General features: G+C 49.2%; 1 protein-coding gene across 7 annotated transcripts in view; it reads left to right on the plus strand.

The window, feature by feature from the left end:
• The window catches only part of Ten-m (teneurin transmembrane protein Ten-m), a 324,269-nt gene that overhangs the window by 255,994 nt on the left and 42,845 nt on the right, over window positions 1-25,430 (plus strand). For 2 of the 7 annotated variants that reach the window (XM_076893498.1, XM_076893501.1), the window contains exon 2: window positions 1,401-1,473. The exons of the other annotated variants lie outside the window; for them this stretch is intronic. In XM_076893498.1, the coding sequence (XP_076749613.1) occupies window positions 1,437-1,473 (37 nt within the window). In that variant the 5' untranslated portion in view covers window positions 1,401-1,436. The remainder of the gene's footprint in view (window positions 1-1,400; window positions 1,474-25,430) is intronic. 7 annotated transcript variants of the gene reach the window in all.

Raw genomic sequence — 25,430 nt, forward strand, 5'->3', positions numbered from 1 at the left:
CTCTGACCCGGACCGCCGGCTCACAGAGAGATACCTCGCCCGCGAATAATCGCGCCCTGACCTTTTCCTGCTCGAGTGTTTTCCTTCTACGCGGGTGTGGGCGCGGAGTTGTTGCCGTCGTTTAACCAACGCCGATGAATAATTGATTGATTACTCCCAAAGCCGCTGAGATAGAAATACGAGTACTCTATTACAGTATATCCAAAGAAAAGATAAATTTAAACGACAGAAAATAAATATTTTCGTATATTTTCGATCGAGAAACGAAGTAACGCGAACGCAAAACATCCCCCGTCTCGCGAAACGGTACGCGCCATTTCTAAAGAAACCTCGGCTCCCCAGGTAGAGTCATTTTTCAATCCGCATTCTCTTAAAGCGTCGCGAGCACCTCGCTACGCGGAAATATTTAACGCATCGTTTGGACCGCGTTTCATCCCGCCGGGGCGGGTGGCGGAGGAACCTCTTACCGCGGAATGAAAAAGTCACCCCGTTTTCACGCGACGGTCCCACGGGGAGGGGAGGACGTACGTTCATCTGGATATTTTTTTTTTTCTTTTTTTTTCGCCGCTGCGGTTGCTCGCGAACTGCGGCGCAGAGCGGCGGCGCGGAGGGTGGGCGGAGGGTGACAGACAGGAATGAACATTAGCGAGGGTTGCGTTTTAATCCGAGGCGTGTCGAGTTGTGCATGAGTCAGAGCAATGTTCACCGGACACCTTGCGAGTTTCGAGGGCACCTTGAACGGGGTTCGCGCGGGAGGTGGAGCCAGTGGCAAACGCGAACCGTCGTCACCCTATCCTTCGGTGTTCGCCAGCCCTAAAGATTGATGGTGACAGCGGAGGGGTAGGCTCGGTCGTCGATGTCGGGGCAGGAAAGTTTAAAGTTTCTCTCGCGAACACGCATTACCTCTTAAATACACTTAAGCTGAACAACTTTGCCCCGGTTGTTGTTCGTTTTTCGGGGGTCGACTCGCGGATTCGACGGACGTGCTCGAATTTCTATCGCCAACGTTGAAATATTTCTAGACACGGAAGAGTCAACAATAGAGTCGGCTATTTTCGTCGAGCAACGCCATGGTTACGGTAAACAATGGGACCGTATCGTTTTTAACATTAAATCAGGGGAAAGTCGAATTAATTACCGTTACTGTCCAGAATTCCGCAGCGGTTGCAATTGTTCACCGCTCTAAATGATTTCATAACCAGCTGAAAATTGTTCCGTTTTATTCGACGATAATAAACGGTACTGTAAATTAATCAGTGGCCTCAGGAACGGTGAAATCGTTACGAACAGCCCCGGTGAAACGAAATAAATTCCAAGCCATATTAATTATATCGTTAATTTATAATATAATATACCTGCATACGGTTCTCTTTTTAACGAATCAATTGATTTTGTTTCAGGTACGTACACACGGTATTAGCACACGATGCACACTGATGCGCGCCACTAATATAGACATAGACGAGACCTCGTGTAAGTAAAATTCATAAGGATATTCTATGTTGTGCTTGCAGATCTTTCTTTATCCCGCCATTTCTTTTCGAATCTATGCTCTCTTTTGTTATCCATATTTTTTTTTCTGCGTACTAAGTTTAAGAAATGCGAAAACTTTATTCCCCGTGTATACGTGGGTAACGGAAATACGGGTGTAGCTGCAGGTTTAGAAATTTGGTAAAAGGAATTTATTATACGCCCCGAAAGTTTGACAGGATATATTATCGAAAGTTTTTTTACGCATCTGACTTTGCATTTCATATTCAAACGAGACTCAGCCTCTTCTTTATTTTCGCGATACATTATAAATTACGAACGAACGTAGCGAGCATAAGAATTTAATTAATGCTCTTCCGTTTCGCCAATCCTTTACTATCCCCTGCCACTTTTATCGCGTGCCATTTTAAACAGTACTACTTTAAACAATATCTGAATTCCTCCATAAATATCATGCATTAACGTCCACGATTTAAGCGTTGCTAATGTTCCTCCTAAAACTCGTACAAGGAAAGGCGTTCCTCGCCTGAAAATTCTAACCTCCACCCCACAGCATACGGAAGGCGAACAGGGATGATTTCGACGATCGTGTAACCCTCTCTCGCGCTACGATCCTCAACCTGTCTTCCGACATCTGCACCGGATCTCCAGAGGATCATCATCGCATGATCATCGTGTCGGCTTGTTTGTTTACGAGCGGTCTGAACGCCGACCTGTGACTTTCTTAGGTTCGCGTAAACGGGTTTCGACTCCCACGACATGTGGTCGACTCTGGTTGGATCGTTTTAATGGCAAAACGGTCACGGCTACGAAACCCTTCCTGTATCCCCGGTTCCGTTTTCTTCCGGGACGCCTGCGTCTTCACTAACGCTCTTTTAATTGGCGTGGACCATTATTTGACGCCACAATGGGCACCTCTCTTCTATGCTGATCTCGTTCCTGGAAACGATTTATTATCGCTTTGGAAATTGGGAGTGGCTTGGGACGAAGGTTGTTGTGTAAATATGGAAATGTACACGTCGAAAGGGTTCCTCTTCGAGGAAGTTTGTCAGTTTTTGACCATTTAACGTATTCTTTCTCTAGCAAGAGAAGAAAAAGGAAGAATCGTGCTGTAAAGGATCAAAGACCTAAGAATCTCCGTTGATCCACGTGGCACAGAAAGCGTTTTCGCAATATTATTCCACCGGATGCTTGAAAGGCGAATAGAGTCCACTACTCGAGGACATCAAGGAGTACAATCGATGCAACGCTTCCGCGACGTGGCATTGTGCGCTAAACGCCTGAGCCTCCTTAAATCTGGCTCAGAATTTCAGCATTTTACCTGCTTTCAATCGACCATTTCCAAGTGAACGTCTCACTGCGTTAAACCGAGAACGAGGCTGTTTGTGCAGCCGTCCCGCGTCCTATCTGAGCGAGGATCACCTGGACCGCTCCGTAGAGCCGAAAGTCTTCTTCGCTCGCGCTCGGTGTTTATCGAAGCAATTTTCTGCTAACCGAGCGAAAACGGTTGTACAAATGTCTTGGCTAGTTGAACGATACCCACCTGAGCGGACCGTGGCACACGGGAAACGATTTTTCCACGCTGCTATGTCTCGATCTAGTGTTTACCATCGACTCGGTTATAATTGTCTCGGCTCCTCCGATTTCCGCGACCACTTCAGGCCGATGGCTCCTTCCTGAGGAGACCAGCTCTGCTTAGGGTGTTTTCTTCGACTCCGAATCTCGTGTTTCGTCCGTTGATCGCACGCAATGTTCGCTGGTATATCGATACACGTCCTCGAGGGATTTAATGCTGTCGGATATTTGCTTTGGAAAAATAAAACTACAGTTGCCTAGTTCGCATGAAAATATTTTCCTTTCTATCCAGTCGATATAAATAGCGTCGTGTTTACAGTTACACGACGAATCCGTATAATGCATAGAACAATGGTAAAGTTAATAATTGAAGTAGCCGTGGTAAACGTTCGCGCGGAGTTCTGCTCGTTTCAAACAATTCCAGCGACACTTTCGGGAGCTCTAAAAATGTTGCACCGCGAAAATGGCGCGGAGAATTCGATCGAAAGCCACTTCGTTAGACGGCGTTGACGACTACGTACGAATGTACATTTTTATAGCGACGATAAATAGTAGGCGAACGGTTGTGTACGGGTATCGCGGGCAGAAATTTCGCCTGTTATTGCAAGATAAACGACTGACGATCCACGAACGGGGTTTCGCTTAGCCGTGGCAAACGAAGGCGATAATCGCATCTCCCGGGCGTCGTTTCCGTCGGCGTCGAACTATCGCGGTCTCTTCGTTAAGGCGGAATGGGACGCTAATTTCCAACAACTAACAGGGTGGTCTCGTCACGGACCAATCAACCGTTGCTCGCTTCCGAGTGGCCCCTTGAGATACCTAAAATTACGAGATCCGAGGCTCTGTCTCTCGGTGGGCTATCGTTCGCTTAACGACTCAATTTCCCGTCCACGATCTCTCGAGCGCAGCCCTCGTCAGCGTCGTCGTGGTCCTCGTTTGGCCGGGGTGGCCCGTTGTTTGTTTTTCTAATTTTCCGTGGACCCAGGTAAACAGAGGCGGCTGCCGGCTACGTGGACCGACGTGGCCGTTCACGAAAGGTCCAACGCCGTGACACGGACCAGGCCTAAAAGGGGCTAATTGTGTCTGGCAAGAAATTAGGCTCGCAGCCGTGCGGTACTCCAAACATCCCATCTCGAGAAAGGCGAGTCCCTTTTTCAGCGTCGGACGCTAAGAGATGTCCCCGGTGGGGTGAAAAAATAGCGGCCCAGCGGGAGACGCCCGCGTCTGGCGTCCAGGAGGGCACCGAACGCCCCATTGTGCCGCGCTCAGGCACCCCGTCAGGGCTGTTTAGGCGGTTTAAATGCAGATCCGTCACGGAGGACAATACCTGGCGAGATCGCAGCTCGCTTTGGGTGGCGTGCACACGCAACGTGCGCAACAGACACCGTGGCGCGACGAATATCGCAGGACCCCGGCAACCTGTACTCTTCCACGGAGAGAAATCTGCTCGAGAGGAGACACGGTTCGCTCGATATTATTGCCGCGGCGTGTGTACCACGTGCCGTCCACTGATGTCCTGGAGAAAGACGGCTGCCGTTTCCACGGCAGCCCGGTACGTGACGGAGAACAATCGCGGACAGATCTTGGAACAGATGGATCGACGATCGCGCGGCTCGTATCCGACCAGATGAAATCTGGCAACATTCGGCACGTTCCGCCACGGAATAAAGGAAAACCAGTCGGCCACGGAACTTTTGCGGATGCCACGAAGATACTACTCCCGTCTGCTCCTCGATAACGAATCGCGCGCCGTTTCCTGCGTCCTTGTAGAAGCTGCACTCTAATCATTCATTTCGACGCTTCATTCCTCGAGCGATCGTGTTTGCATTACATTTCCTCGATTAGAAACTTGATAAGAGGTAGATTATATTTTTCGATGAAACGCTTTCACAGTGTTCGGAGAAATTGTAGCGCTCGTGCGTGGATCGTGCAAAAGTGCGGTTCAACTTTAGGCGAAATAGCTGGGAGACTCGTTTCGTAGCCTGATATATTGCATTCACCGCGGGCCGCCGTTTAAATGGACGTGTTATTTAAACGTTCCAAGGAAGCGGTATATTAGGGGCATAAAGGCGAGCAAGGGGGAAACAAAATATCGTAGGTACGTTTCGGTTTGTACGCCGGTCACGTACGGGTTGTACATCCTGCGGACCCGAGCCATGATCTCTGACCCGACACCCAGATGGACCAGAAGGAACGCAACACTTCTTAGCGCAAACAATTCCAGCTGTGACTGGAGAAAAGTGTGAAACAGGACTCCCGGTTTTGATGTCCAACCTCCAGTCGGGAAAATGTTTCTCGCTCTTCGAGACACGAAAGCTGAAATGATACTTTTGCCTCCTATCGACCTGGCACATACGTTTCCCCCGTGTCGCGCGCATCTAGAAGCGAGTAATTTCAGAGAATTCTCGTTGAACCCCTCTGCGGGCTTCCTGTTACCACGTCGTTCGCTTCCATCGACGATCCTGTCGCGTAAAAAACCTCAGGTGTTGTCTAATCGGTGGAGTCAAGCCGCGCTGGACACAATTAGTGGCCCGGACGGGCGTCTACCAGGAATTCTGTCCGCTGTTAGCATTAGTAGCTCGAGATCCACTTAAAAGGGGTGGGTCCTCGGCTAATGACCGCGTTAATCGAACGGAGAGATTGTAAAAAGGGAGATATTCCGGACTTTCGAACACGGAGGATCGTCACAGTTCGGGGAAAATCGTAACCCGATGCATAATCAGAATTCATTGGAGAGCGTCGTGAATTATTATCCGAGAACGGTCGTTTAGGGTGAAGGAAGACTCCTGACGCGTGGCGAAATGTAGCGGGCGACGTGAAAGCAACACCCTGACTAAGCATCGAGATGGACGAGGGGACTGAAGGGGGGGATTAGCAATTTCTCGAAGTGCGGCTGTGTTACGTCCCTCGGGTATCGTATTGCCCCCTGATACCAATCGATGCTGCCATCGATCACTCGCACCCCGTGTTCAAAACGGGACTCGTTCCTTAGATTTCTCACTCAACCGTGCCAAAAAGACTCGCTCCCCGCGCGTCGCTGAGCTCGCAAAAAGGGTGCAACCATCCCCGTGTTTCAATCTCACACGTTCTAACGCATCTCCTGTATGATTTCCGGGAATTCAACGATTATTGCGCGATATTTTCGTCGACGAGTTTCACCTCCAAAAAGCTGAATCGATCCGAGAAGTTGTACAGCCGCGCCGCGTTACGACTAGACGAACAAAAATATGGGGAACGGAAAAAGCAACGCGAGAGGAACAGCTACGTGTCGTTAGCGCCATTTAAAACACACTCGACAACGCTCTGGAATACTGTCTGCTGGCGTGCAACGGGGATCTTTATCGGAATCCGCCCTGTTCCCTTAGCATATTCGGATATCATTGTGGCTGGCGTACGTGTGCGTTAATGCTGGGTGTTTTACGCGGCCGGATAGGGGCTGAGCGGCCGACCAAGGGGGTGGGCGCCCCGACTCTGAGGACCCTCCAGAGTTGGCGCGCGCGCGAGAGAGAGTGCTGGATTCGCACGAGTATGCGTAACACCGCGGAAATCTTCGTCACGCGTTCGTACTACGTAGACACAGCTAAGCAGAGGCGCGAGCCGCGTCTGTTTCGGCCCGTGGAATCACGCAAACACTCACCGCGGAATACCGAACGAATGTCTGGCATCAGTCGACCCCGATGCGCCACGGAAGGGTGGTAATCCGATCCAGTTCACCTCGAAAGGGGTTCGCGGCGTGCATTTTTCGTATTCCCCGCGGCCTGCCTTCCGTTTCGACCTGCTATTTATCGCGTTTCCCTCTTGCTCTTCTTTCAGCTCCTCGCCTCGCATTTTCACGCCCAAATTCGGAATTTTTTACGCAGATGGCGGGTGGTAGGGTGGTATACGTGTTTCGTTCGTAGTTGGCGCATTAGTGTAGAATGTGCGATAGGGATTCGATAACGGGTTGGTAGTAAAAATGAAATAGTCTATCTGATTACTAAAAAGAAAAGTGATGTTCTTGAAATTGGCGGCGAATCCGCCAGCCGTCTCGTCGAAGGTGACCCGGCTTCTTTATCGGGCGTGAACGTACGAATCGAGGGTTGTTGTGTAAATGAGGCGAGGCAGAAAGGGGAGGGAATGTGTGAGAAGCAATCGAGGGTGGAGAGTGTTTGGAAGGAATGTGTACTTTCGCGTATTTGGTCGAGATTTATGGTATTGGGGTCGTTGAATTAAAGGGGCGAATTCTTTGGTTTTTTGTTTCATACATTATCGCGCACGAGCGACGGGATCGAGTGTACTTAACCGCACAGTTTCTGCTGTTCACTATATTTCACTAATATTTCCTCGGCGTACCATCTCGAAAAGAGTCATTAATTTCAATCAAGCGAAACTTGTTCGACGCTAATAACCATCCTCTGTCTACGAACACTTCACGTTTATATAACATCTTTCATCCACATTGCGATCTAGATTTATTGGCCAAACTACGTCCATAGATCTTGAAGAGCTCCTCCGCGCGTATACATGTACGCGCACACATAACGAGACGAAGGGATGGCTGTTACGCGGCTAATCGGCGTGTTCAGCGCGACTAATCGGACTTTCGGTTCCAAGGGACATCTGTTACGGTTGAACCGGATGCTACTTCCACGCAAGCAGCACGCAAACGTGTTTGTCATGCCGTTGACTTCAGGGCGTCGTCGCGGTGCTCGAAGGAATTAGAGGGACACTTATTCAAACACGCACGGTTTAAAAGTGTCTCCCCCTCGGCTTCTCGGTTTATTCTTCGTCCCGTCAGCTTTGTACGCGGCGCACGGTGACGGGTTACACCGTGTCGTTTCAGGAGCACACCGCCTTTCCTGCGCCCCGTGAAGGCGGCCATTGCGACCCACCGACGCGTGGTGAATTCGTAGACCCTCGCCATCGGTCTACCGAGTAATCGGAGAAACGCGGCAGAGTGCTTCCGGTGACCGAGTTCGCGTAAAAGGAACGGTATCATCCTCCGCCGGTCTCTCTGCCGCTTTTATTTTCCCTCTCGAGTAAGCCAGAGAATTTGTTCTGAAACCGCGGCGCATAATTTTCTAGCGAGCGATCCAGTTTTTGCGTCAGACGATCCACGATTTTATCTCCGCGAATAGTCGTGCCCATTTCACGGAACCTCTCTCTAATTGACTTCTTTTCTCCGCGTTAAGTCCGCATTTTTTTTTTTTTTTTTTTTTTTTACTGTCTCGCAGCTGCTCCTCGCGAATCGTACTCGAAACGGCAAAAATTCGGTTTCCCTGGCTACCGGCTAATGAACTCGCCTTTTGTGAGCAGCGATATTTAAATTCCTCGTTAGCACTCCTCGCGATGTTATCGCAGCTCCGTTTTGTAATACCGCGCGAGTACTTTCCTCGACGCATCAATTATCCTGCATTGCGTTCTAATTAACCCGCGAATCGTAACCCTTATTTCGTGTTTCCCCCAAACACCTCGTAATTCATGGTTAATGTCCAAGGCTGAAGGAGGGCCTCTGTCAACGCGACGTGTCCTCTTTTTTAACGATACGTTTGTTTCCGAGCGTATTGAACTTCTCCATCCCAAAATGGTCGTTACGTGACACGCAGCGGGCCTAGGTCGCCTAGGCGAAACGCATTAGAGGTGCATGTTCCATCTTTTTTCGTACGACACCATTAATCATACCGGGCTCCAGCTGAGCATCGAGATCGAACGCCGCGTGACAAGTTTTTGAAGCAATTAGACACCCTTCGAAATTCCTAGCCGAAGAGTCATCGCGTCGTTCCCCCTTTCCTATTTCGAATGCCCATCGACTCGTTTTGATGAATCCTGATAGGCACGGGAAAGTAATCAACGACCGGCTCTCCCGATTTGGAACGTGACGAATCAGCCGGCTTCTTCGAATTGTTAAAACTGTTCGACAGAAGAGGATTTACATACATTTATAAACTGTCTTCTCGTAATCGATACCTTTTAAGCTCTCCCCGGACAACGATCAAGAATACTTAACGTCCCACAGAATTTATAGATCGTGAAAATCGCGGGTCTGTATCAATTAAGATATTATCATCTCGCTCGACGAGCAATGGATCCGCAATAAAGCTCGAAGCGAACGTGAATCTTCTAAAAAACCAGCCGAACCGCTGCCCAAAGGATGTACCTTCATCTCCAAGTATCAAAATAAAGCGTACACCCCCGGACAGGCTGAAAGACGAACAGCCCATCTTCTCCGTTTATTGCCCATCCGCAACGACACGACGTAAAACAGTACACGATCATTATTATTACCCTCGCTCCGATTCCCTTTTATTGGCACTTTAGAGGCCCGCCGCGCCTACCCACGTCGTCTCTGGCCGTAAGAAAAACGCATTTCATTTCGTCATCGCGCGCGACGGTGGAAAAATGCTTACTTCGGGTGCGACACCATTGAATAAAGCGTGCAGGGGGTTTTTCTCATTTTGCCTGTCGGCCGCGCACGGCCACGGTGCCCGCCGCCTAAACGTATTACGACCTCCAGGTTCTCCAGCTACCTCGAAGCGGGAACGGTCCTCCCGGGGGTGCGCGGAGCGAAGAAGAAAGCGGAGAAGAAAGGGAAGGACGGGGCCACGGTCAATAAGCGAGCCCGTGCGTGCTGATACGAGCATATTTCGTCGTCGAGAGGGTAAAGTCTGCGATGAAATAAGGATCCAATAACGGGGCGAGTGGACGACGCGAGCGTGGCCCGCCACCGTTTCCGGTTAACTATCGCGACACTGTCAGCGCGCGTACGGCGGGAACCAACGGGGCGAAATTGGTTGGGGCAAACATAAGAGGATATTAACTGGAGGGGCGTCGTCCTTTTTTTCTCTGCGACGTCTTAGCGTGACGTCTTGAGAGGTCGAAAGTTTTAAGATGGAATCGGTTGTTCTTATACGGAGTACACGTCTTTTTTCGATGCCTCCGCGAACGTTATCGACAGATGATCCTATATCAGGGCTGTTGACCCTACGTCACGTCTCTTTCTTCCTATCCCCGCGTCTCTGGCTCTTATTTATCGTCCCTCTTTACTTTTTCCATCCCTCTGTCGGATTCACTTTTCAACTCTTCCGCCGCGACTAAATGGATTAAAATAAGTAAAACGGACAGGCTGGCCGACAATTAGGAGGGTTTCTTTTTTTTCCGTTTTTTATTAGCGGAGAGCCGTGTCCCTGGCTAAAAGCGTTTCCAGATCGATATTCCCCGAGTTTGTTCGCGGAACAAATTTATCCAACTTTTGAGAACGCGGACAGATTAAACATTTTAGCGAGGCGCCCCTGTGAAACTGTATTTACAGTGTTCGCTCGTTTCGATCTTCTCGGGGATTTATTGTATAATCGCTGATGCATTCTGCCGTGATGTGATTTAAATAAAACGAAATGGATGTGCGCCGCGTTGATTGCAAACACGCTCGAGAAATGTAGGAAATTACTAGATAGCAAACACCAGGAATTAAAAATTCTGATTTTACAATCGTACAGAAATCCTTTATATCGCCTGGGGCGAGTGTTCGCGCGTTAAACATCAAACCGCGCGGTTTATCCTGAACGTTAATCGTTTCCACCCCTTAAAAACTCGTGGCATTTCTCGTCGGCAGTCGTGTTCGGGAAAAGAGAGTAAAAAGGAAGATCGAACGGCAAGACTATTGGACGATCGAGTGTGTTTACTCTCGCTAATCGAGGTTTCCCCAACGGAGGAAAATTTGTCGACCCTGTCTATAGTTTTTTGTTTTTTTCTTTCCTTTCCTTTCTTTAACAACGGACGCGACAGTTTGTTCTGCCGCGTCGACTCTATTCGCCATTATTCCCCCGAACAGATTCGATTCTCTCTTGTCGGTTATTGAATCTTGGAGCGATTTTCGAGGAAAATCCCGCGGGAAATGCGGGTGGGGGCTGGAGGTTACGAGATTGGATGGGCAAAAATGGCAGGACCGTTCGACGGAACGTTTTTAAGGCTCTCGTTGTAGCCGTCGCCGTCGCGCAGAATCGAGCTTATTTATCGCCGATATCCTCCGTGAAAGTCTGAAAAGGTTTCACAGCTGGCTACCCAAAGGAACAATGGCTAATAGTGTCCCCGTGTAGCGAGTCTCTGTTTAAGACGATCGGCTCGTGCCGCAAGAAATTGTCTCTCGCCATTTCCTTCACGGCGCACTTTGACGCCGTGACGATCGTAATACGAAAATTGATGAAGCTCAATGGCTTTCCGCTAGGGGAACGGTTCGCGAAATAGTTCACTCGTAATTGTCTTCGACATGTTTATTACCGTACGTTACTTCCTTGGCATTAAGAGATCAATGCACTCTCTTTGAGTCGCAAAGGTCTATATCTTCACGTTCGATAGCTGTATCGAATTAGCTGTACCGTCTAGAAAATCTTTACGAACATACTCCTCCACCCATTTTCTCTAATTCCATTAAATCAGCGCCCGTCCTCCTTATTACCCTCGCGATCGACCCTCCCTGTCCAACCCTGCTAGCAGAACAATCCAGTTTAACCGCGCAACCGTTTCCTCTTCCGGTCCCCCAGAAAAGAATCTCGACAGGTGGTTGCTTGTCGCCAAAACCCGCCTAAAATCCGCTACAATGTATCGCGCCCTTAAATTAAACACATAACAACCCCCTGAAAACATGAGAACTCGCCAGGCGGAGGGTTGGAGTGCCCCTTTACCCGTGCCAGCTACCTAGGATGTCCCCATACGTGCGTCCATATAGAAAAGGGGAAAATAAGAGTGACAGGGGAATAGAGAGAGAGGGAGAGGGAGAGAAATATACAGCAAGAGGTAACACGAGACCCGTAGAGTGCAGAGCGGCGCCGACAAATGCCTGGTAATAAGCCCGATTGTTCGGTGCCGGGCCAATTTGAGTGGCAGCCTAGCAATTTCGTGTGCGGGAAGCTCCCACCGGAAAAGGCGATCCCGTTCGGTCTTTTTCCCTACGCCGGAGCTGGCCAGCGACGCGCAACGTCACAATGAACGTCCTTTTCAGCGCAAACACGCGCGCGCCACCCTTCGAAAAGGGTTGCGCGCACGTAACCCACGTCTGCGCACGGTTCTCTTCGTAATTCGTCGCGCACCCCTCGCGCCGTATGCGCGTATCGAAGATATTCAACGTCGCGATCCACGCCAGACGATATCATTTTATTCACCGATAAAAGAACCATCGAGAAATTCATGTTTCCCTGTAACAATATCCGGGATGCGTTTTCGAAAGCCGCGTTCAATTGCCACCGCGTAATCATTCGGCGATCGAAAATTGTTGCGCGATAGTGCAAATGTATCTACGGTCGGATGTCGAAATACGATACGTTCAATTTCGATGAAAATCGAGATACGAGCGAACGCAAATGAAATTTATTTATTATTGAAAATTCATTGGTACTTTCCGTAGTTAAACGCGAAACGTTCAGCTCGACGAGGGAGGGGGGAAACGGAGAGGCGATACGTTACAGGGATAAAATTAATGTATCGTGAAATTAGGAAAACCGTACACGTCACGTTTTGCACGCGTCCGACCGCAGATACGAACAACTGTCCCGTCGCAAGGGCCCACCGTTACGGTTTATCCGCGATAGGGTCCCGCGCATTGCCGACGATCAACCGAATTGTGATCCCCGTCAACTTCGACCGGGTCGTATTAGATAATCAGCAAAGAACAGCGACGCGGAGGGTCGAGGGAGGTAGCCAGCGGTCGCCATAGGGACTTGAAAGGACCCGACGTTCATCATCTATGGACGGGAGAGAAGGGATTCCTCCCCCCGTAGCCCGTGTGGACCGACTGGTCGATGCTGGACCTGCAGCTTCCCTCTCGAGAAACCTCCTCTTTGTCGCTCGTTCCCCATCGAATCTCTCCCTCTCTCTCTCTCTCTCTCTCTCTCTCTCTCTCCGTCGTTTCTTCTCGTACAGTACATTCTGGCTCGAGCTCCCTCGGCCCTTGTGTACACGCCAGGGTAAACACAATGTCAACGAGCACATTAATGTTACACTACACTAGTCGCCGGCGCTCTCTCTTTCGGTGACGCTCGATCGAATCTCTCGTCCGTTGTACTACCTCCCTCTCCCTCTCTTTCCATCCCGGAAATCGTTGCAGCAAGAACAATCGCTCGCCTCGCTGAGAGATCGGATAGTTTTGGCATTGTTCCATCGACTCTGTGTAGCGTTATGGGCCATTTCAGGCGAATAATCAATGGGGAAGTTCGTTGCGTTTTCTTTGCTGGGTCGTGGTGGTAGCGTTAGTTCGAATGATCGCGACGCTCGTTGCACGGATTTTTAATTGCGGGTGATATTGGAACAGGCGTTGAAGTTGGAACTGGTCGAGGGGATGAAAATCGTGGTAATGTTCGGCAAACGTACGATATATTTGGGGGGGGAAGTATCGGCGAATGTTACTTTCTGAAAATTGGATAGAGCCTTGCTGTGTATCATGCGTGGTACCGGTGTAATGATTATATTAACGCGACTCAATACGTGTAATTAAAATTACACGGAGCCGAACATAACGTTGCATAACAACGCGTAGAACTTAAATTATTGATTCCCATGCATACCATAATAGATCCTCGCGCACAAGCTGTGTACAGTTATTTGAGAAGTGTTTCAAACCACTGCGGGCTGTATGCTAATGCGGTAGCTACCTTCGTCAGCGGCTGGATAATCATAACCCTTCGCGCGGAACAAAAAAAAAAAAAGTGGATCGATCGAACGATTTAGAAATTTCAACGTTTAAGATCATTATTTATGGAAATGGCCAGGCAACTACTGTTAATGCCCGGCAATTTGTGTACACCGGACGGCCCCTGCAATTTCAGCCGAGTCCTATTCAAATAGATCGCCTCGGATGGCGGGCCACCCCTCCTGAAATAGAGATGGTTCGAGCGATTGTCGATATCGTAGACAGTAATAAGTCAAACGACACGCGATACAGAGCGAGTCACGTTTATCGGCGTTTAATTCAATTTAACGCGGGAGCCCGTCAATTTTTACGCTAATCGTTTACGGTCGCGTCGACTGAACGTTTTCAAAACCGCCATCGATCGTAAATGCCTGCCGTGACAGAAATCCTGTTACGGCGGCGCACGTATGAACCGTACGAACGGTAAAAAGCCTCATTTTTCAGTAGCGCGAGAACGAATTCTTTGTATGCAAATCGCGAGCCCGATACCATCCCCGAGACGGTCGAAATTCAAAGTAGCCTCTGTCACGTCCTGAAACCGATCCCCGCCCCCTCGTCTCGTATCATTTATCATAACCGCTTGCATTTATGTATGGGCATGACTAGGATCATTCGACCGACTACCATCGTAATGGATATGTAAATCGGTAATTTAATTGCGCCGCTGAATAATAAGTCATTTAGCGCGGCTACGACAAAACAGACCGCACACGCCTGACGTCGGGAAGGGTGGACGGGGTTCGAGGCAAAGTTTTCGTAATAGAAAAGCTCTCTCGTACGGGCGGGAACGTTATTCACCGTACGCACACGCGGCTCTAATGGAAATGTAACTCTTCCTCGAGTTTAATCGAAGATCTTACGGATTCGCATAAATATCAGCCCCGCCAGGAACTCTCGAGGCAGACTCGGGGCGGTTCGAATTTTCTGGGCCGAGTCCTTGGCTAAATAACTCGACTAACAACTGGGAGGTTCGCCAGAGCTTAGAAGTATTCTCGTGAAATCGATTAGGGTTAGTATCGAACGAAATAGTTTGCCTAGAAGCATCCAGCGTGCTCGGACGTTTTCACCCCTCGCGGCGCGCGTCTCGTCGGACGCTTCACCCCAGCTCACTGTCGAAATTATTCATTTTTTTCTTATAAAAGGGAACGAGAAATTGAATCGCACGGGATCCAGATCCGTTATTAATAACCAATTTCCATGTTTCAAAAGCACACCGTCACGCTCGTGCGGTCGAATTATTGGCAAGTATCGAGTTAAGTAGAACCGGTTTATTCACTCCGCGAGCGAAGCAACAAATCACGAAACAATTAACGGGAAGGTCTGTGTATAACGCACGCGTGCACGCAGGGTTACTAATAAATTACGTAACCTTAATATCCGATTAAAATACAAATGCGGGGCGGCGATGATCGCGGTGTAATTCACACGTCCAGCCCCGCTACCGCGGACGCTTTGGAAATTTTAATCTCCCTCGAAATTCCACGTTAATAGCAATAACAATAGCTCACGGGAAGCCGGCCGCGTTATAACTCGCGCGTCTCGTTCCGGTTCCGTGCAGTTTTTCCAGCTGCGAGGCGACGGAAATACTTCCGCGCGAGCGTAGTGCATTATAAAACAGTGGTACGGGCCCGCTCGCGAACGGCACATAAATGTCGTTTAGCGAGAAGTTACAAAGATTACTGTCGCGAGGAAAGGAGGCCAGAAGCCAGCCACCTTTTCTTCCCTCTTTCTCTCCCTCTCTGTTTCTCTCTTTCCCACTTTTAAATGGTAGAAAAAGGCCACGCTCGTCGTGGGTATTCGTCGACGTCCCTGGCTCTTGATATAATGCCAGAAAAGGCACGTGACTCACGTGCGAAATTCGGAGGAAACGGATGGAGATGAGTGATACCGCGATGGTGGCAGAGCCTCCACCCTCGGGTAGCTCGGGCTTCCTGCACGCCTCGCGTTTCCGCGCGTGTTCGCGCATGAAACAGCCCAGAAAATGGTCGCGCGCTGTTCGCAGTGCCGTTCCAGTGTCACGAAATCACGGGTGGCCCCGACACGGTTCCAGAAAAAGGGAACAACGGCTGTTGGCGAGCAGACTTCGATCCGGAAAATTCCTTTGCACAGGGTTTATCCGTTGGGTGCCTCCCAAAACGATGGACAGTGGCGATGTTCGAACGCACGGTGCTCGAATCGTTTAAAAAACAATCAAACCTTCTCGTAGGCGAGTCTGGAAATTGAATTTTCTTGAAAAATGAAGCCATTATACCGCTCTACGCTGGCACACCCTGCATACGCCCAGAACTTGAGTATTCATTGAGATCAGGTGAAAAATGATTCGGTTTCTGTGATCCCTTACGTCGAAAATTGGAACGCTCTGATGGATTTACGTTGAGAACGATGTATCCGAGGAATTTTCGAATTGAACGACCAAATGTGCGTGCGTGTTCCGCAAGTAGGCGAGAAGATATTTCAAGGATTCAAGTTCCCAGGAAATATTCCGTTTAATCCCTCGAAACTGTTACCGAACCGGTGCGTTTCACCAGTGACACACTTCTACGTCTGTTCCCATGTAAAATCTGTTTAATTCCATCGTTTAAATAGATCAACGAAGTTTAATCGCGCAATTCAGAAACACCCTTTATGACTGCCGGTGTGCATTAATTCGTTATATAGACAACTAATATTTCACCATGGGCGTATGTTTCCCGGATTCCAGGCTGGCGCCATTATCGATGGGGCCGCATTGAAATTGCAAGTATCGTTTACACACATATGTATCCAGATCAACGAATTTCCCGCGCAGTGCGCGTATAGAAATTATAGCGTTTCAAATTTTGCACAACACAGTCGACATGAACTAATGTTACGCGAATGTTTTACACGTTATTCCAGTATATTAACGAACTAATTTTGGTCTACGCAAAAACCAATAGTGGCACGAAGAGATCGAACGCGTTCCTCGGGAACGAGGCAAGAATGCTCGCGATCACGAAATCGAAGGAAGTTCGTGGAGGCAGCCAAGAAAGAAGACAGGACGAAGAGAACGGTTCGAACGAATCGAGACGTATCGACGGTGATAGAGGCGGAATTGGGCATACGGACGGTAAACGTGGCCGTGAATTCGTAACGTGGGTGAGGGGGGCATTAGCATAATTCAGGTTGAGCCACGCTCAGGATTCCTCCAGCGAGAGAAGCTGGACGCCGGATGGCCTCTACGAAGAGGGCTACGAAGAAGCCAGCGGCGCGCACGGCTCTCCCGTTGGGGCGAGTTCTCTCGCGTCGAGATTAGCATCGACGTCCGTAAACGATAGAAAATAAGCCAAGACCCCTCCCGCGCATTGTCGACCGCCGAAAATTTATTCCGATCCTTTGTTCTCGGACGCCCGTTAGTTATCATTAGTACGCGGCGCGCCTCGGGCACTTGTCAGCCAGCGGCCAGCAGGAGGAACGCGCGTCTCCGACCAGGCGAGCCGGGGTCGTAAACAAGCGTACGATTTTCTCCCTCCAAGTATTTATTAGCGGGCTGCTGGTGCATTCGGAGAGTGAGTGCCGCGTGCGTTCCTCTCACCGTGTAGGAGGAGATCGTTTGTCGGTTGTCCGTTTGCTGCGACGTGTGGGTGCCTTTACTCCTCTCAGAGAATTACAGAATAATTATCTTCGTCCTTTTCTCGAGTTTTTAGCGCCACAGCAAATACACTCGGTTGCTCGAAGGGTGTTTGAACGTTTTATTGGCACCGCAAGTCGTTTTTATCCAGGCTTTTTTACGATCGCGCGGACCTCAGTCCTGGAGAACAGATTAAGCCGTCGGAGATGCTTTGAAGTTTTCGCGCTTAGGGTGATTTTTTGGGAATGCGACCAGCCACCCTTAATATCCCGGGATTTGTGTACATTCGCGGTCCCTACGGTTTCGGAACAGTCCTGTTCAAACAACACTCGTTCGAACGACGACGGTCCCCTTGCGAGATGGAGATTATCGATAACTCAACCAGTAATAAGTAGACGAAGATGTGACGTGTAACGTGTCTCAATTATTTTTTATGACCTTGCCACGAGTTGAATCGAAAGAACACTTTACATCTGGGAATTCGAGAGATTTTACCTGTACAGAGTTAGAAGTGCGGATGTCGTAGAAGATGCGATAACGCGATAGTCAGTCAGTCGATTGTTCCGATAGAATTTCCAGTTGAGAGTATTAATATACTTCTCGATATTAGTTTTCGTGAGACGAGGGGCAATGCTTCCGCAATCAGAGCTGCCGACAGATCGAAAGTACTAGTCTCGCCAGTTTTTAGTTACCAGTCATTCAATCTCTCGTAACTGGTGGTCCATGAAGAATTCTGAACCACGAACCGCTCCCTTGGTGGCCAGAGAACACCTAGCTTTATATTCACATTTTTCGTACATTATAAACATGGACGGAAATATCGATGGAGATGAATAATTTTAAGAATTTGATCGGTATCAACATCGATATCGCGATATCGAAAATGTTCAATCGTTCGGTTCGCATCGAGAGATATGCACCTCACCGAGTGAAATGTCACGCCTTTATTTCCCCAAATGAAGTAACCTCTGTGAATAATAATATTATCACAGCAGCGACAAAGGTAATATCTTGGTCAATATTAATCGCACCGCGTCATTTAAAATTATTATTAACAACGGGAACGCAACAATAACCGAGCCAATATTAATAAAACGAACACAGGAATTGATTGGTATTTAACAAACATTCTGTCCCCAATGTTATCAAAATAACGCGTAATGACAGATATCACGAAGCTCGTGGACCAAGTCATACATCAGCTTTCCATTTAAACGATTTGTCAATTTACCTTCGACAGAGTATCGCCAGCCAATAATTTCCGTATCAACGGTTACAATATCTTCCTTATCGCTTTAACAGTTTTTCAACAACCGGCCGAATCGTCGAGCAATTTATTTAAAACTCGTCGCGGACAGTCGACAGCGATACTCGCTCGTCGAAACAGAAACGGGCCGATTTCGCGATCGATCGAACCCCTCTCGACTTCGAACGACTCTCCCGTCGCGCGGGCTTCTAAAAAAAGAACGGAGGTAAAAAATGGACGCTCTTGCGAGAAACCCTACCATGATTTCCTACCTCTCGGGGATACGAACACCCCCGCACCCGTGGCGAGGCCGTAAAGCTCTTGAAAGCAAAGGGATAGGACCGGAACTGGCCGGTCGTACGTCGCAACCCGAGGGAAAACAATGTGAGATACGGGCTAACGCACTCGATAAGATCTTTGGCGAGGAAAGGAACCTCCGCGTACCGAGGAAGTCGAAGATCCCCTGCGAAGGAATGCGTCGTTGTTACGTCTCGACACGGTTATTAACAGCTGAGAGCGGCCACGAGGCGATCGATGCTTCTCGATCGTTCGCAATTGCGATCGTACGACCGAGTGGGGAAAAGGTAAGAGGACCGAGGGAAGTTTCCGATGATTTCGAGACGATAACGCGATGGCGAGGAAAAAAGGCGAGGAAAATAGAACGTAGCATTGCGGATTTAGATCTCGAGAAATAGGTTCGAATGGCAGGGACAAGAGAAATAGGGGCGACGCAAAAGTCCAGGCACAAAGAGGAATTCTAGAAGAGGGTGTGAGAGAGAGCGATGCAGTTCTCACGTAGGGTTACGCGAAGAAGGGGGTGAACGCGGGGCCAGGGAATCCCGAATTCGATTTTCGCCGCGATACAGCGACCTGAATGGAGACTCGCTCGGTGGCTTGCACGTATATAGGTGAGCGGAAAGAGATGGGTGACGCGAAGAAACGAGTTTCTCATCCCAGATTGGGAAACGGCTGGGATTACGTAAAAAAAGAAGTAAGTCAGATTGCACATCGACCAGATGGCAGGCGCTCGCCCTCGTAAACCCAATCCCCTCTCTCCTTCGCCGTGATTCGTGTGTGCACCATCTACCTGGCATGATGCATCTACTTCTTTGTGCACTTTGTGAATAGGATCGAGCCACTTTGGAAATATTGTTTATTGTGATAATATGGAACGCTGAATGGGAAAAGCGGAGATTCGCCGTTTATTTATTTATACTGGATTAGTTCGCGACAGCCCACGTCTGCGAGTACCACTGTCTTCACGTACAAGAATCGAGACTGTGGTGGTCGAAGATATAGGATACGTGGAGACGGGAACACGTTACCGCGCGCGGCTTAGATTTCGGAAAGGGTGGATCCACCCCTTTCATTCTACTCAGTCAGCGGTGTCCTTCGAGAGAGCTGCCTTCCTCGTTTCTCTTTGCCCTCTCCTCCTTTTCTTTCTCGAGGTCGAAAGTTCCATTGAACGAATTTCGAGGAGCTTCTTCGCGTTTCGCAGCCAGCTTAGGGGTTGCCCTCGATGCTCGAGGTTTTCGTCTAATATTCCATGCAAATATCCGTTCTCTCCTTTCTGTTTGCGCAACACCTCAGATTCGATCGTGAAATTCTTCAGAACAATTTCGTACGCGCGTAAGAACGGATAATGTTTGTTTCGAGAGTTCGCAAGCGATGAGATCCACGGCGAATTGTTAATTTCCCGCGCGTCATCGCGTTTCGCTCGCCGTCCATCGTAAAGAAAAATTGTGGCCCGGGTAATTTGAACAGGTTCACCGTGACTTTGCGAGTATCGCCTGGAGGGTTGAACGATCCACCGGACAGAGTAATCCTTTAGACGCGTCCTCGACCACCAGATGTTCGGTTTAGCGGCCTTCGGACGAAGCAATAACATAATCGATTGCCCGTATTGCACCCGACAAAAGAAACGTTCCGGTTACGCGATCACGCGTTTCACTCAGTCATCGGAAAAGCTGTTCCAACGACTATCCAGCTTTTCAGGACTCGAGTCGAACGATGACGACAATCGCATCGCGAATATTTGATGGTCCATTTGTTATTTGATTTGAAACTGAGTGCAGTTTATATTTTCACGAACACTGAATACGTGATTGGAACAAATCGATGGGGTCTGGCGAAACGAATCCCCTCTAAAAAAACGATTCCATCGAGGACGCGAACTTCGGATACTAATTCCTCGCTCGTCCAAACTCTTCGCGAGACCTCCGAAATTATACAGACGGATTCGAACTCGATGTTTGATCTCATCTTTATGCGGGTCTATATCGCGTACCTTTGCCCCTCCTCTCTTCGTTCCTCTTCATCTTCTTCTCCCCAGCCAAAGAGAATGAAGTCGTGCCGACGAGAAGAGAGCGTGCTCTTACGGGGCTGCTGCGAGATTGCTCGAATCGCCTCGTCCATGATGGAGATGCTCGTGGCAAGATAAATGGAATCACGATGACCGAATCTTTTATCGCGCGCCGTAGCCGGGGGACGGAGTTTCCGTCGGGGCGCAACGCTCCGCAGGGTTTTGCACCCCGCGCAACTTTACACATTTGTCGTGGGAACGGCGCGTATGTATGTACACACAGACGCTGTTAGAATCTTCGCAAAGAGCGTTCAAGCGACGGAACTTTCGCGGCACGTTCCCGTCGTGCTTCATAACTGTTAGCCCGGTTCTAAACGCGGCCGTGACCACATAAGAAAAAGATCGCCCGCCACGGCCAGTCTCGTGAATCTTGCGACGGAACTTGGGGGAGAAAAAAAGGATATGTTACGCACAAGTTACGCCCGTGGTAAATGGTAAACAGCTCGGATGCTGGGATGGAAGATTGATCGCGCAAGTTTCAATGGCCGGGACGTGCCCGTTTCTTAGAACGGGTTGCAATTAAGCGACGTGTCGATAACGGTGAGATATACTCGATGCTGAAAGTATGATTCGTGTATTACGCGGTGATCAAGATAGATGAGAGTTTGAACGGGAAAGACTCTCGACGGTGCAGCCTCGACGGTGGTTTCAGCGTTGGGTGCACGCGCACCCAAATGTAAGTGCAGCGTCGCAAAAATTGACCAGACCGAGCGAAAACAGTGTTCACGCGGAGCCATCCTTCTCGCATCGCGATTATCGTGGCTTTCCTCGTACGCGAGGGTCCCAGGAATTCCTGCTGATCTCTGTAGCGGCGTTTCGAGCGAAACCTTTCGCAACGGTACGTTATTACCCGCGGTCTCCTCTCACGGAGAGCTCTCGCACATTACCCTCACGGAACCGCGTGTTTATCCAAGCCTACGGCTACGACGCGATGCCGTGCGAGAAAGTTTTCGAAGCTGTCGAATGAGAAGAAGAGGAAGAGGGAAAAAAGAATGGGTGGTAAAGCGGAGGAGAAATTCTGTAGAACAACGCGGCTCACGATGAAGGCGCGCAACGAGGAAGAGTCATTGCCTAGAGCCGCGTAATTTACGGACCAATCATTCTCGCATGCAGATGGTACGTGGCCGCGGGGTAGCCTCGCCTGTAAGAGTTTTTCGTTCGCTGCCCGGCGCAACCCTTTTCCGATCGTTCGAGCCTGCTCTTCAGCATCATCACACACGACTTGGCCGGACCTCCCGCGCGGCTCAACCGTGCTTCACCGTTTTTATTGGCTTAACTCACTATTTTACAGCCGATAGTGGATTAAAGGGATTAAGCGCGAGACCCAGGGAGGGTCCGTCCGCCTTCGTTCCCGCTGCTACTCCTATGCACGCGTCTACACATAGAGACATAAACTCGCCGAGATACAACGATTACCCTTCTTTTTTCTTTTTAATGCCCGCTCTCTCTCTCTCTCCTCTTCTTTCTTACGACGAGAGTGCCCCGTTGCACCAGCCTCGAGGCGTGTCCACGCAGGGGACCGATAAAAAGTCGATTTACACTGACGTACGCGGCCATTGGCCACGGTTACCGATGTTACGGTTTTAGTCGCGCGTTGATGCTCTCGATGACGATTAGGGGCGATCGTTTGCACCGTGGTTTCAGAGCAATTTTTAACAGACAGCACACGTGTTGCGAGAGTGACAAGAAGCTATATACCGCAAAGTGGAAGTGGCAGTTTTCGAATGACAGAAATCGTGTTGCAATAAAAAGCACGGATACGAAACACCTTTCCATAAACACACACACGCACACACACGGGTGGAATAAAAATCTGACACGCGACACCTGCCGCGATCTTCATCTGTCCCCTCTCAGGATTAATTTAATGCCTGAATAATTTAAATTATTTTAACGAACGCTAAACGCCCGAAAATCGATCGACATCTTTCCCAGAGCAGCTTACACGCCTCGCGCACCTTGTGGATAAAAGTTCCACCCGTTTCTTGACCACCTGCCGACCTCTCGACGGCGTTCATCCTCGATTCAGACTAATGGCACCTCGATTAAATTATCCATCGCGGCGGCGAACGATGACCGATACCCGGTACTTTTAAATAGATAGACGCGATTCGCGTAATTACGCTTGGAAATGGGTCAGAGGACGATAAGAAGTCGGATGTTGAGAGCCAACCAATCGCTCGTACTACTCGTAAGATCCAGCAGGAACGATCGACCCGTACAGAAGCCAATTGTATCGAGCGGAACTGTATTTCATTCCACGGGGACAGAAAATTCATTCAGTTCCTCTCGTATCGGTACCATCGATGAATGAACTACCGATTCGTAGTATCGTACATCTTCATGGATCAACCACGTCAGGATTCTACTTGAAACTATATCAGCTTTTTGTCCAATTATTTTTAATTACGAGTATTAGCACAATCTCTAGTCGATTCGCGCAGGAATAAGGGGGGGAAAAACTGGGACGAGTCACATTGTGGATACTTTGCCGGTTGGTCAACGTACGCGCGAGCATTCACGTAGCCTGGTGGCCCATTCACGTCTCGTTACGCCAATCATTGATTCATTAACTCGCTCGCGGCCATTAATTCGCGATGCATTACGAAGGCATCAAGTCGAGTGCTAATTCCGCGAATGGCGTAAAGCTGCCGTGGAAACTGTTGCTCGCGGCTGGTCGGATCGTAAGCGATCGACCTAAGTTCCGCGGCTGATAAAAACAAGTCTACCCTGTAAATAAGAAGGGCACGGTGTCACGGAGCAAACGACGTCGATAACTCGTTTCAACGAGCTTATCGTGGATAACGTTATCCATCCGAGCGTTCGATGAAAGTACTGTTTACGATTGAATGGGGCTCAGTGTTTCTGAAAATAGAGACTCGTCGACTGATTAAGGAACCTCTGTAGATCACCAGAGGCGAGAGAAGTTCAACGAAATTGAATTAAAAAACGTTCCTATCGTTGACCTCGAAGGTTTCTTTTTCATTTGTTACGCGTTCTATTCCCTTAAGCATTTCCGAGCGAACAGCTCGTGGGTATATCATTTTCGTTGCCTTTGGCGCCAGTTCAATTTCGATTTTTCCAGGCTTTACGGATGTTAATGGGTCGCGAATGAAATAAGAAGTTCGTTAAACGTTGAACGAGTGCGATGTACATCGTGCTCTGGTCGTCGTACCACTGAATACGCGAAAGAAAGCAAAACCACGGGGCAAAGGCAATCATACAGATAGTCAAGCTTTATTTAGTTTCATACGGAACACGTTGAACACGAAGAAAAAGTTTGCGCGTTGTTGGAAACATGAGACAGCGCGCAATACAACTTCAATTAACGAGATTGACACGGTTGACGTCGATCGATCGAGCATAGAAATAAAGCCGGGAAAGCGTATGGTTTTACGATTGAAATGTCTGGGAAGTAGATTACATCGGTTAGTTTTGCTCCCCGCGATATTGCCCGCGATTGATATCGAATTACACATTGCACAATTTTTTAATTCGTAACAGAAATCCGTCTTGGCGATCCCCTATTCTTTATCTATTCCACGCGAAACAGCGAGCTTCACACGGCACTGAACGAGTTAAGCACCACCGACAAGTCAATTTATCGCACCCATTGCGGGGGCGTTCTTCAACCAGCGAGACACGACCCATCCCCGTCCCGAGCGACCGAAATTTATTCTTATAAAAACAACCGTCTCGATCCCTTCCGGATCTCGTTGCTCGAGCCTTGCTCCGAAACCAATCGAGCGCGGGTTTACACGAAGAACTCTTCGCTTTTGAAACTCGTAAACTCTCAATCAACTTTCGAGTAGATTCGCGCCGCGTATTGGGTTCGCGTCATAAGGAGGATGCGATCGATGGGTCAGAGATCGAAAGGGAGAAGAGAGGACACGCGGTGCGGAGAGGTAGCTAGAGTAATAACAAGGGAAAGTGAAAGAGGAAAAAGAGAAGACTCGCGGTGGCTCTCGAAGAAAGGGAAAAGAGAGAGGATCCGGATCGAAGTCAGTACGGAAACGTCTTCGAACGGAATCCACTGCAGCGTCGGTGGAGTAGTGGATGCTGCGATCGCCGAGGACCGGCTGTTGTCTTCCCCTCTCAACCCTCACCGCCATTTCTCTACCCTGCCGTACGCCCCCGAAGAGTTCCACGAGGCACCCCTTCCACGAAAGATCTCCCTGCTGCTCGTTTAACTCCCCACTCTTCCTGTCGGCTCCATCCGCCACAGTGTCGGGAGTCATCGGTTTGGCCCTGTATCCTCAGTCTGTCACAGACCGCGCAAGCGTGTGGATCGTCTTCGTCTCGGTTCCACGCTACTCGTCACACCTCGCGGAGGGAATCACCCCTTCGATTCGAAACCGACCGTCGCTACGAGCTCGATTAATATTTCACGGGAAAGTGTTACCGTTCAACGTTGCTGGTCAATGTTGCTGGATAGATAATCCACCAGTGTGTCTTGTGAATCTTTGTATACTTGTGATGCGAATTGGAAATTTTCGAGCGTTTCGAACAA

Source organism: Xylocopa sonorina, chromosome 4 (genome assembly GCF_050948175.1).
Source record: "Xylocopa sonorina isolate GNS202 chromosome 4, iyXylSono1_principal, whole genome shotgun sequence".
NCBI classification, from domain to species: domain Eukaryota; kingdom Metazoa; phylum Arthropoda; class Insecta; order Hymenoptera; family Apidae; genus Xylocopa; species Xylocopa sonorina.